This window comes from Limtongia smithiae, assembly GCF_038497785.1.
Source record: "Limtongia smithiae strain NRRL Y-17922 unplaced genomic scaffold V1518scaffold_13, whole genome shotgun sequence".
NCBI lineage: Eukaryota > Fungi > Ascomycota > Lipomycetes > Lipomycetales > Lipomycetaceae > Limtongia > Limtongia smithiae.
In genome coordinates, this window is record NW_027117634.1 from 152562 (window position 1) to 163607 (window position 11046).

At 56.8% G+C, this 11046-nt stretch overlaps 4 protein-coding genes across 4 annotated transcripts; 2 read left to right on the top strand and 2 right to left on the bottom strand.

Moving 5' to 3' along the window:
• Positions 1-166: 166 nt before the first annotated feature.
• Positions 167-2170, bottom strand: V1518DRAFT_422172 (citrate synthase-like protein). Its single transcript, XM_066905393.1, has 4 exons — positions 2007-2170; positions 1768-1848; positions 706-1715; positions 167-647 (listed from the first exon to the last, which is right to left on the bottom strand). The coding sequence occupies exons 1-4, from the start codon at positions 2106-2108 to the stop codon at positions 434-436; spliced, it is 1407 nt and encodes a 468-aa protein (XP_066757480.1). The 5' UTR covers positions 2109-2170; the 3' UTR covers positions 167-433.
• Positions 2171-4076: 1906 nt separating this feature from the next.
• V1518DRAFT_422177 (uncharacterized protein) lies at positions 4077-4579 on the top strand. The gene has a single exon (XM_066905394.1). It carries the CDS (start codon positions 4220-4222, stop codon positions 4457-4459), a length of 240 nt encoding a protein of 79 aa, XP_066757481.1. The 5' UTR covers positions 4077-4219; the 3' UTR covers positions 4460-4579.
• A 68-nt stretch (positions 4580-4647) lies between these two features.
• Positions 4648-8077, top strand: V1518DRAFT_422179 (SNF2 family N-terminal domain-containing protein). Its single transcript, XM_066905395.1, has 5 exons — positions 4648-4950; positions 5005-5531; positions 5578-6578; positions 6629-7444; positions 7543-8077. Exons 1-5 carry the CDS (start codon positions 4855-4857, stop codon positions 7581-7583), a joined length of 2481 nt encoding a protein of 826 aa, XP_066757482.1. The 5' UTR covers positions 4648-4854; the 3' UTR covers positions 7584-8077.
• Positions 8078-8125: 48 nt separating this feature from the next.
• On the bottom strand, positions 8126-10668 carry V1518DRAFT_407380 (uncharacterized protein; the record flags this gene model as incomplete). Its single annotated transcript, XM_066901993.1, has 2 exons — positions 8126-10574; positions 10646-10668. 2 exons carry the CDS (start codon positions 10666-10668, stop codon positions 8126-8128), a joined length of 2472 nt encoding a protein of 823 aa, XP_066757483.1.
• Positions 10669-11046: the final 378 nt, after the last annotated feature.

Here is an 11046-nt window from a genome sequence, read left to right on the forward strand (position 1 = left end):
TGTGTTTATTATTTTTTTTGGGGGGGGTTGTTCGCCCCGCTGTGCAAAAATTTTTTGTTCATTTATTAATCTACTTACAAATCAAACAACCCCAAACCCCCCCCCCCCCCCCCCCCCCCCCCACAACCCGCCCCCCACACCAGGAGTTATTATAGAGACCTTGTGATAGGCATTGACATGATATAAAATTTCTCAATATATACTGCTGCAAACGGAGCATATGAACCATGCAGCCGCCTAACAGAGCTCTAGAACAAGTCCTTCAAAAAAAGCATCAAAATCGCAAATCCCGAACATTAACGAGCACCGGCTATGGCAAGACATGCGGCTCAGATGAGTGGAGAGTTTCCATATTGGGACAAAATTTCAAGAGATACTATTCATACCAGCAAATTCATTACTACAAACACTCCAAGACCCTCGCGTCTAAGCACTAAGGCTTGTAGCCAACAAGCTTCATGTAGGCCTCAGTTGAGAAGGACTTGGGGCGCTCGATAGGCAGTCCAAGCGCGCGGTCGATGATGTACTGGGGCAAAACGCCCAGAGCGCGTGCAACACCGAACAGAACGGTGTAAAATGACTCCTCGGTCAATCCGTAGTACTGCAACAGCACTCCACTGTGCGAATCAACGTTGGGGTAGGGGTTCCTAGGGAACCAAGGTTAGGTCGACTGAGAAATGGCCAAATCGGGATGCTGTCACTTACTTGGTCTTTCCGTGCTCGGTAAGCACCTTGGGCGCGACCTGGTAGATCTCGCTAACGAGCTTGAAAAGGTCGTAGTCGGGGAGGTACTTGAGAGCAAACTCGCGCTGGGCAGTGTAGCGCGGGTCGGTCTTGCGGAGGACAGCGTGGCCGTAGCCGGGGATGACACGGCCAGCGTTGAGGGTAGCCCAGAGGTACTTCTCGATGGAGGCGGGCGTGATGTCGTCGCCGATCTCCTTCTTCATCTCGATCAGCCACTCGAGCACCTCCTGGTTGGCACGGCCGTGGAGAGGGCCAGCGAGACCATTAAGACCAGCAGAGAGGGAAAGGAAGGGCGAGGAGAGAGCAGACCCGACGAGATGAGTGGTGTGGGCCGAAACATTGCCGCCCTCGTGGTCGGAGTGGATGGTCAGGTACAGACGCATGAGCTCGACGAACTCGTGGTTGCCGGAGAAGCCCAGAAGCTTGGCCAAGTTGTAGCCGTAATCCTTGTCGGCCTCGACCTCCGCGATCTTGCCATCCTTGAAGACGTTGCGGTAGATGCGCGCAGCGATCGGCGGGAGCTTGGCAATGAGGTCGATGGAATCCTCGTAGGCGTAGAGCCAGAGGTCCTTCTTGTTGACACCCTTCTCGTAAGCCTTGGTGAACGAAGACTCCGACTCCAGAGCAGTAACCGCGATCGAGAACTGCGCCATGGGGTGCAGGGTCGCGGGGGAGTTGTCAATGAGGTCCTTGACGTGCTGGGGAACCTCGGAGCGCGCGGCAAGCTCGGCGGAGAAGGCCTTGGTCTGGGACTCAGTGGGGATCTCGCCAGTCAGCAGAAGCCAGAACAGAGCCTCGGGGAGGGGCTCCTCGCCACCGGGGGCCTTGGGCAGAGCCTTCTGGACCTCGTGGATGGTCATGCCGCGGAAGCGAATACCCTCGTCAGCATCAAGCACAGAGCCCTCCCAGACGAGGCCCTTAATGCCGCGCATGCCACCATAGGCCTGCTCGAGCTTGACCTCGCCGATGACCTAAAATACTTAGCACCGCTTTGCGCGAGGTCGAGCAACAAGTATCACATACGGTGGATCCCATCTCCTTCTTGAACTTCTTAACTTTCTCGATCTCGGCGGGGAAGATCTCGACGAGACGCTCCTTCAAGGTCTGCGGACAAAAGTCAGCAATTGCACACAATCACCCCCCCTGCCACACAGAACAGCTGGACAAAGCGCGACACGCATGTGTGGCCATTAACTGCACTCGAACAGCGGCATGCGAGACTCGAGGCGCGGCGACCGGGTGGCACAGCAACGACGACATACAGGCTCCTTGGTAGAGTACGTGCGGGCCGCACGGAGGTACGCGGCCGCGAGGGGACGCTGGGTCCTCAGGACCGAGGCGGCGAGACGGGAAGGAGCAGGCATTGTGTGGGGGCTAGGAGGTGGACGGGCGTGAGGGCGCTGAGCGTAGAAGAAGAAGAAGCAGCCCGCGGCGTCCGCCGGGGGGTCTTTTTTATTTGTGCAAGGCGACAGCGACGGCGGAGCGGCCGGGTAAGCGATGGGGGCCAATGAGACGCGCCGCTTCAGTCGGATCCCCAAGCGCCGGCCTGCGCGCCCCAGAACAGAGCGCCGCGCCGCCCGCGCCCTGCGCTGCCAGTCGTGGAGCCCAGAGCACGGCTCCGCCCTCGTCGCGCCCGCCGCTCGCGACCGGCCAGAGGCGTGTGTTCTGCAGTGGCTCTGCGTGCACGACGGTGCTGGTGCTGGAGCGCGGCGGGCTGCGCTGAAAGAGACGGCCGTCGCCGGTCGCGCCGCCTCGCCCAGAGCATCGCAGAGGCGCGTCAGCCCGCGCGGAAGAGCGCTGGCGCAGCGCGCAGCGCAAGAAGCAGTCTGCGTCTTCCCCACAAAGCTCTCCGCAGCATCCGCTCCGCGGACCCGCGGGCCAATCAGCGCGGCGGACTCGCCGCGCCGCAGCCGGTCACGGGCTTTGCGCGGCGGCTCCGCGCAGCCGTCCGGCGCGTGCGCCGTCGCCATTCGTCTGCGCCGCCGCCCACGCTTCCGCACGCCGCGTTTATCCGACACACCCCTCAGCGCTCGTCCGTGGCGAGTCGTCCGCGTACCGCGCGCGGCCATTCAGCTCGGCGTCCGCAGCCCTGCTCCAGCGCCTGCCGCGCAGAGTGCCCAGGCTGCAGCCCGTCTCGTCCGGCGCGGACCTCTGCAGAGCTGGCTGCGTGTGCCGTCGGACTCGCGGCCTCCGTCTTCCGGTGTTCCGGCGCCATCGGTGCGCACGGATCTTCCGGCTAGCCGCTTCCGGCTCCCCCTGAGCGCGCTATCGCGATGATCTGATAACTCTTCTCCGCATTCTGCCCTGCCGCGCCCTGCCGCGCCGCTCAGGGCCCCCACCTTGCCGCTCGCGCTATAAAGTGCGCCTGCCCTCGCGGCGGACGTGCTCCGCCTGGCCCGGCCGCCATGACCTCGCGCTGTAACGGCGGTGCGTGTCGCCGCTGTCTGTGGTCACTGCAGTCGGAGCTGCCGCGGAAGACCGATAGCTGGACGGCTGATTCCTGCGGGGTCTCCGCGGAGTCGTGCTCGAGAAGTGGACTATTGCGGGGGTATCAAGACGGCCAGCTAGGAATGGCGCCGCAAACAGAGCCCACATAGACACGCTGTGCATGTCGGCGAGAGTGAACTCTTCAGGTTCGTGCTCGACGTACAAGTCAGCAGAGCCTGCTTCTGCTGAATGTCTGCGGCGCCGTCTCTCAGCCTATATGCTACTACCGTGATTCCTCCGGGGTCGTCTTCTGACCTCTGACAACTCAAGCCTGGGTGTGCCACTCTGCTCGGGACTCAATTGCGGACCCCGGCGTAACCGCGTCTCTCTCCGGCGAGGAGGATACCTAGCCCCGCGCCGCGGGGCGCGCTGGCGCGTCAGGGCGGTCAGCAAGCGACGGTCTCCCATCCTTTACGCAAGTTGGCGGTCGCAATGCACCGCGTGCTTGTTTGCGCTGCATATGTCGCGCGTTAGACCTTCAGTACTCTACCAAGCCAGCCGCCGCCTGCGCGCGTCAGTCTCTGGACTGCAATCGTTTCATGTCACCAAATCCTGCGGTTGATCGTCATGTGTAGACTGCACACATTGCGCTGCGTCTTCTGCTCAAGGTCGGCCCTACTAACTAACTAACTAACTAACTAGTGCATGGCAGCTCTGATCACTATCATAACTATGCCGTCTGCTGCCCTGCCCGGCTCTGCTGCAACTGTAGTATCGGTAGTAGTTCACTAATTTAGTTGACTGCGTCGCGTTTCCTCCACGCTCCACTACTCTACTTGCCGACAATAGTAGCCAACCAATCGGTTCTCTGAGCCGGTTGGCTGAACCAGCACCCTACGTAATTTACACGCCCAGCTGTCGACCAGGTTCACGATCTTTAGTTGACTGAACACTGCTACCTCTGCTGTCTTACTGCGCTAGTGCGGACAGCGGCTACCGCACTAACTTACATCTCTAAATTAGTGACCCAACTCCGCTACGGCCACCTATGCCGCGCGCCCCTCGCCTGTGTCATTTTCTCTTAAGCATATTGCAGTACCTGACGATGTCTGCAAAGACACTGCATGTGGCTACTGACAATTACTACTCCTGTCACCAGTTACAAGATTTCAACGCAGGTTTACGTAGCAGATCACAGCGGATATCACTGGAGGAACTGCTCGGATTGATCCATATCATCTCTCATGCAGAACGCGACGAGCCAAGGATATCTGCATATTCGAGATGACGTGCAAACCTTCTGGAGTTCGAGGAGCGCCTCGACAACTCGGCTGTAGGGGGGATCCCTAGTCTGATACCGCTGCTAAAGCAACACATGCCTTGTCAGCACACGAAGCTAGTACCGCTCCAAACTGCGTACAGGCCAGACCACCGAGACTGCACAGCATGCGCCAGCCACGCCAGAATTGAAGGGGTTTGTACTGGAACCCTGGCCCTACTCGCAGCGCACGCGTGGGTCTCGCGTTCAGGTCAATTTATTTCAGCCCGACGCGCGCGACCGCGATCTGGTGGTGCTCTCCACGAGCTGGACTCCCAACTCCGCGGCATTTCGCACGCGTGCGTCGTCAGCTCCCATCCACCAGCTCTTTGCATCATCGTCTTTGCAGTCGAGCCGTTGCGCCAATGAAGTCCACCTCGCCAACTGCGTCGACAGGCGCTGCTGAGGCACAAATTATGACGCCGCCTCCTACGTCGCCGTCCGACGACACCCTGTCCGAAGTGAGTTCTCGGTTGCTCATTATATGGGACTTCGGGTCATTAACACTACTGTAGGAGCAGCTCGAGTTCAACGCCCTTGCGGAAGATAAGAAACGGAATCGACTCAAATTCTTGATCGAGCGCTCCATTGTCTACACATCGATTCTCTCTGAGCGGCTCAAGAATCAGCAAGAGGAGAAACAAAGAGCAGCCGCCAAGTCGGATTCTAGAACCTCGCCGCGAAAGAAGCAGCAGCCACCGGTGACACACAATCTGCGGGAGCATGTCTCCGACACCTCCGCGGCAGTGCCGTTGGCAAAGCGGAGTCAGCGAATGAAGAAGAAACCAGAGAGCTATAGCATTGTAGATGTGCTTTCCGACACAGAGCTCGACGGCGCGAAGGACACTGCTCAGGCGCTTAAGGATGTTGCGGCGAAAGACGAGAAAGAAGATGGACCTGCTACGCACACTACCACATTCCGTCAGCCCTCGCTTATCACAGGCGGTGTTCTCAAGGACTTCCAGCTGGCTGGCGTGGAATGGCTGGTCTCTCTATATGAGAACGGGCTCAACGGTATTCTCGCAGACGAGATGGGTCTTGGGTAGGTGGAAGTATGCCCTCTGTGTGTTCTTGGCTAACGTGGGCAGAAAAACGCTGCAGACAATTGCGTTCATTGCATTCCTCCGTGAGAAGGGAATCTACGGCCCGTTCCTGGTGGTGGCTCCGCTGTCAACGCTCAGGAATTGGACCAACGAGTTTCTCCGTTTCGCGCCAACGATCCCGACGCTCATGTACCATGGCGTGCCGGAAGAGCGAGCCGCCATGCGCTCCAAGTACTTGTTCCAGACTAAGAACAGCAAGTACCCCGTCATTGTCACTAGCTACAACATCATTCTCAATGACAGCGCTTATCTGCGAAAAATTAAGTGGAATTACATAATCATCGACGAGGGCCACCGAATCAAGAACATGAACTGCAAGCTCATTCAGGAACTCAAATCATATAGCTCCGCAAACAGGCTTTTGCTGACAGGCACGCCGCTTCAAAATAATCTTGCCGAACTCTGGTCTCTTCTCAACTTTCTGCTCCCTGATATCTTCCATGATCTGTCTCTATTCCAGAGCTGGTTTGATTTCTCGGCTCTGCAGCGCGCAAATGGTACACAAGAAATCCTGGACGAGGAAAACAAGCACCAAATTGTGTCGAATTTGCACGCTATCCTCAAGCCATTCCTGCTTCGCCGATTGAAGGCGGACGTGGATCTTTCGCTCCCTCCTAAGCGCGAGTATGTGTTATACGCGCCGCTCACGACCGCGCAGCAAGAGCTCTACCGGCATCTAGTGTTGCACAACGTGAAGGACTACCTTGTGGGCAAGATCCTGGAGGCTCACGGCGTTAAGCATGAAGCTGCAACCAATAATCCACGCCCCAAGCGCCAGAAGACCAAACAATCTTACAAGGAATCAGAAAGGGATACTATAGAGACCCGCGTATCGCGCAGACGGAAGGCAACAAGGCAGTCCTATGCTGAAATCACGGACACTGAGTATTTCAAAATCTTAGAAAATCCTGAGAGTCTTGTGGATCGCGTTGCGGACGTGTCTGACGATGAGGAAGAGAAGAAAGTGAGGCAGCTTCTAACCGCAAGTATGTTGTTCCTTGATAAGCAATCTCAACTATTGCTAACTTCATACCAGACCGCGTCGTGAAGGCAAAGAAACTACAGAATCTGATCATGCAGCTCCGGCTAGCATGCGACTCGCCGCTACTATTCTACACACCGTGGGAGGATCCAGACAGTTTGTTCACAGAACCAGACGAATCCATCGTGAATGATTCCGGCAAGATGCTCCTCCTCGACCGTCTGCTTCCTGCACTCTTCAATCAGAACCACAAGGTTCTTGTCTTCTCTCAGTTTTCCAAGATGCTTGATCTCATCCAGGACTACGCTGAGCTGCTGCGCAATTGGAAGGTGTGCAGGCTTGATGGAAATGTGAAGCAAGACGATCGGCAAATCCAGATTGACAATTTTAATACGGATCCGGAGTATATGTTGTTTTTGATATCCACGCGCGCAGGCGGGCTTGGTATCAATCTCACGTCGGCGGACACCGTGATTTTGTTTGACAGTGACTGGAACCCGCAACAGGATCTACAGGCGATGGACCGCGCGCACCGGATCGGCCAAACGAAGCCGGTTTTGGTTTATCGCTTTGCGACCGCGAACACGATTGAACAGAATCTCCTCGATAAGGCCGATGCCAAGCGACAGCTCGAAAAGCTTGTCATTCAGAAAGGCAAGTTCAAGAGCTTGATTGGTCCCGCGAGCGCAACGAGCGAGGAGGAACTCTCCAAGCTACTTCTGGACAACGACAACCTTCAAAAATTCACCGTCAAGGACCGCGGTGACGTTATTCTGTCGGACGAGGAGCTCAAGGTATTACTTGATCGCAGTCACGGCGCGTTTGAACGGGCAAAGACCGGGACTGAGAAGGTTAAAGGCGCGTCGTCTGGTACGTCGTTCAAAATCGTGCTCACGCCGACTCCATCAAGTTCTGAAAATCTGTTGTCATAGCATATTTATACTGAATTTTTTTACATGCAAATCTAGAAATAATATCTTACATTCATTGTTTCGTTGACTATGTGTGACTGATGTTGAGTAGACTGGGACGAGACTTACTTTGACGGGTGGAAGTATTTCGTACCCGGCCGTCCTCATTCTCCTCTTTTCTCTTTTCAGCCTCCCCAACGCTATGAAGCGCCCTCTGTGCTATCGTCGTATTCTCGCTTCTCTCCGATGCGACGTGCACGATGAGTGAGCGCCGGACACTTCATTGCCTAACCATCTTCGCCCCTCCCTGCCCTCTCGGACCACACTGCAGTGTCCCAACCCCGAGGTACCTTTCAGATCCTCACACGGTCATCGATGACTTTACACAGGACTAACGCGCCTATGGCCCTTCATAGCGCCGGCAGGGTTTCATAAACCAGAAGCCATAGGTCGTCAAGGACACGAGTGCCCTCTAGCGTAAGCTCCTCAAGCCTGACTCAACGGCGGTTCCGTCAAAGTCGGGTGGCATACGCCGCCCATTTACATATCAGTGGTGCGCGCACATTTTGTCAACTCAGAAGAATTTCAGATAAAACAAATAATTACATGCTCCCACTAAACCAATCTCTCCTAGCTCCGATCACCACAACACGCATCGCGGCGTCTTGTTCTTGCACTGGAACGCATCGATAAAGTCCTGCGAATCCTCCGCGACCGCGAGCACGCGCACGAAGCTGGGCGAATGCGGGTCTGTGTAGATGCGCTGGGCCGCGGTACCAGGTCGGGTCTTGCCGCACCACCAACGACCGTAGTTCATGAAAAAGATCTGCTCCTTCGTGAGATTGAGACCGGGGAGAACCGGCGAGGGGTTAATAGCCTCCTCAGCCTTCCATGCGCTGAAGGCGGCGGCAATGCCGCCATTGTCGGCGATGTTCTCGCCCTCTGTCAACTTTCCGTTGACGTGCAGCACGGCACCTGTCTCGTCGATGACGGAGTACTCGGAATACTGGTCCACGAAGCACTGCGCGCGGGAGTCGAATTCGCTCGAGGTTGAGGGCGACCACCAGTCGTGCAGACGGCCGTACTCGTCGTACTCGCGGCCCTGGTTATCGAATGCGTGCGAAAGCTCGTGGCCCGCGACTGCGCCGAAGGCGCCGTAATTCATGTACGAGGGCTGATGCTCAGAGAACACGGGGGGCTGCAGGATACCAGCCGGGAAGACGATCTCGCCAAGCGGCGGGTTGTAGTACGCATTCACGGTTGAGGGCGTCATGTCCCACGCGGCACGATCAGTAAGTTTGCCCAGCGAGGCCCACTCCTCCTTGGCGGCAAGTTCGCGAGCCGACACGTAGTTCTCAAAGAAGGCAGTGGGGGAGATGGTCATGTCCTTGTAGTAAGCAGCCAGGGACTCGGCGGACATTACGTTGGGGGACTGGTCGGGGTATCCGATTTTCTGAACGATGTTGTGCACCTTGTCGATCGCGACGCCCTTGGTCTTGACGTCCATCCAGGGGAGCACGTTCAGCTTGTCGACGAACGCGTTCTTGATTCCGATGATGATATCCTCACCCATCTTCTTCGCACGGGGGGAGAAGGCAGCCTGCACGTAATACCGGCCGAGAATCCAGCCGGTGAGCGAGTCCACCTCGCCGACACAGCTGGTCCAGCGCTCGGGGCGTACGGAGGGGTCGATACCACGGAGACGGTTGCGGAATTCCGTCACGGGGCGAATTGTCGACTCCGACAAGTGGCCTCCGAGGACCTCGATCGTCTTCCAGAGGAAGTACGTCTGCAGCGTCTCACGAGACGTCTCACCAAGAAGAGTGTTGAGGTCGATCAGGTACTGCGGGTAGGTGACAACGACGAACGACGGCATCGAGGGCGAGTTGGTCATGGATTGGATCAAGAACGGGAACTCGATCGAGGGCATCATTGTCTGCACTCGGGTAAGAGTGTAGGGGTGATAAGTCTTCGAGCCATCGAACAGATCCTCGAGATCCAGACCGATCTTGGAAAGGTTGGCCTCAAAGGTGACGACTTGCTTGGCAATATCGGTGTATCTGGCACTGGTCTCGGCAGCGGACATAGTGGAGTTGACATCGCTGAGCACGTTCTCAAGCACAGCCGCAATAGCCATGGTATATGCGTCAAGAATGTCAGGACGAGAGTAGTACTGCTTAGACGGCAACCCGTTCAGCGGCTGGTAAAATTTGAGTGAGGTATAATCTGGGTTCATGTCATCGGCATCGATGTCAAACTGCACCAGAGCCGTGATCGCCATCTTCTGCAAGTAGATGATCGCATCGGTCAAATCTGCAGCCGACGCACGCACGTCCTTCACCATCATCGAGTCCGCTGCAACGCGGCCCTCAAGCCACGTCTGAACGGTCTCCATGCCACCGGCATACACAGGGTACGTGCTCTGGAGCTTCTCGAGGATGGGATAAATCGGCTCGCCGCCGCGTGCAGCAATGCGCTCAGTGTCCATGCAAGCGCTGTACACGCCAGTCGCCTTATCCCAAATCTCACGATCGGCAACCGCCAGTGTCGATGCGAAATCACCCTCAAGAATGTTGCGCGAGAGACGCAGCGAGTCCTCGTTCATCACTGTCGACGTGAAGTAGTCACCCCGGTCTTGACGGATATCGTGCGAAGCAATCCAGCCGCCGCAGGTGTACTGCCAAAAGTCATCGCACGGGTCGGCAGTCGGGTCCATGTCGGCAAGGATACCAGCAGCGGCGGTGACGCACTCGGCGGTCGTGCACAGCTCCCCGCCTTCGCCCATCGGCGGCATCGCCTTGTGCCGGTGCGCAACCTTCCAGATCGCACGCAGAAGGAGGATAAACACGACGAATGCGCCGACACCGATGGCAATCTTCTTCCACGGCGGCTGGCGCTTCTTGCGCTCGGCGTCAGTAGCACCGGTCTCTGCGACCCCACCATCGGAGGCAAAGATGGCCGTCACAGTATCCGGGTTCGACGGGTACGGAATCTCGTTCGTAGTCTCCGTTGCCAGCAGCGGCGCAGAATCGTCGCGCTCGTCGTCGCTCGCGACGCTGCTCGACGTGTCTGGAATATTGCGCTCCAGCCTGTTCACACGACAACGTTAGTCATCCTCATCCCGGCACAGAGAACACAATTGCACATGACAAGCACTTACGGATCGTCAATTGACTCCGGCATTTTGTAAGTCGGCTAGAATAAAGAACCAATCGTGGGGCACGCAGGGTACAATGATCGTGCTCACCAACACAACGATTCCTGCAAGGTTCTCGATCACTGGCGGAAACTCCGCGATAACGATCTCCCCGAGCCCTAACCCCTGGTATTGTCCCAATGCGGTCTGCAGCATAAATCTCGAGGCGTTTTGTGCGAAGCGGGAACTCGGGCTGAGCCGCACCGTGGCTGCGGGGTATGCACCCCTGACGCTAATGAAAACCTTGCACCTTTAAACCTTAACTCCGCCGCGTCTATCGCGTCCTAAATTTAGTACGCGCTACTGCATTTAGAAGCTAATCAACAGGACGCGTGTCGCAAACTATTTTTGAACTCATCATTCCT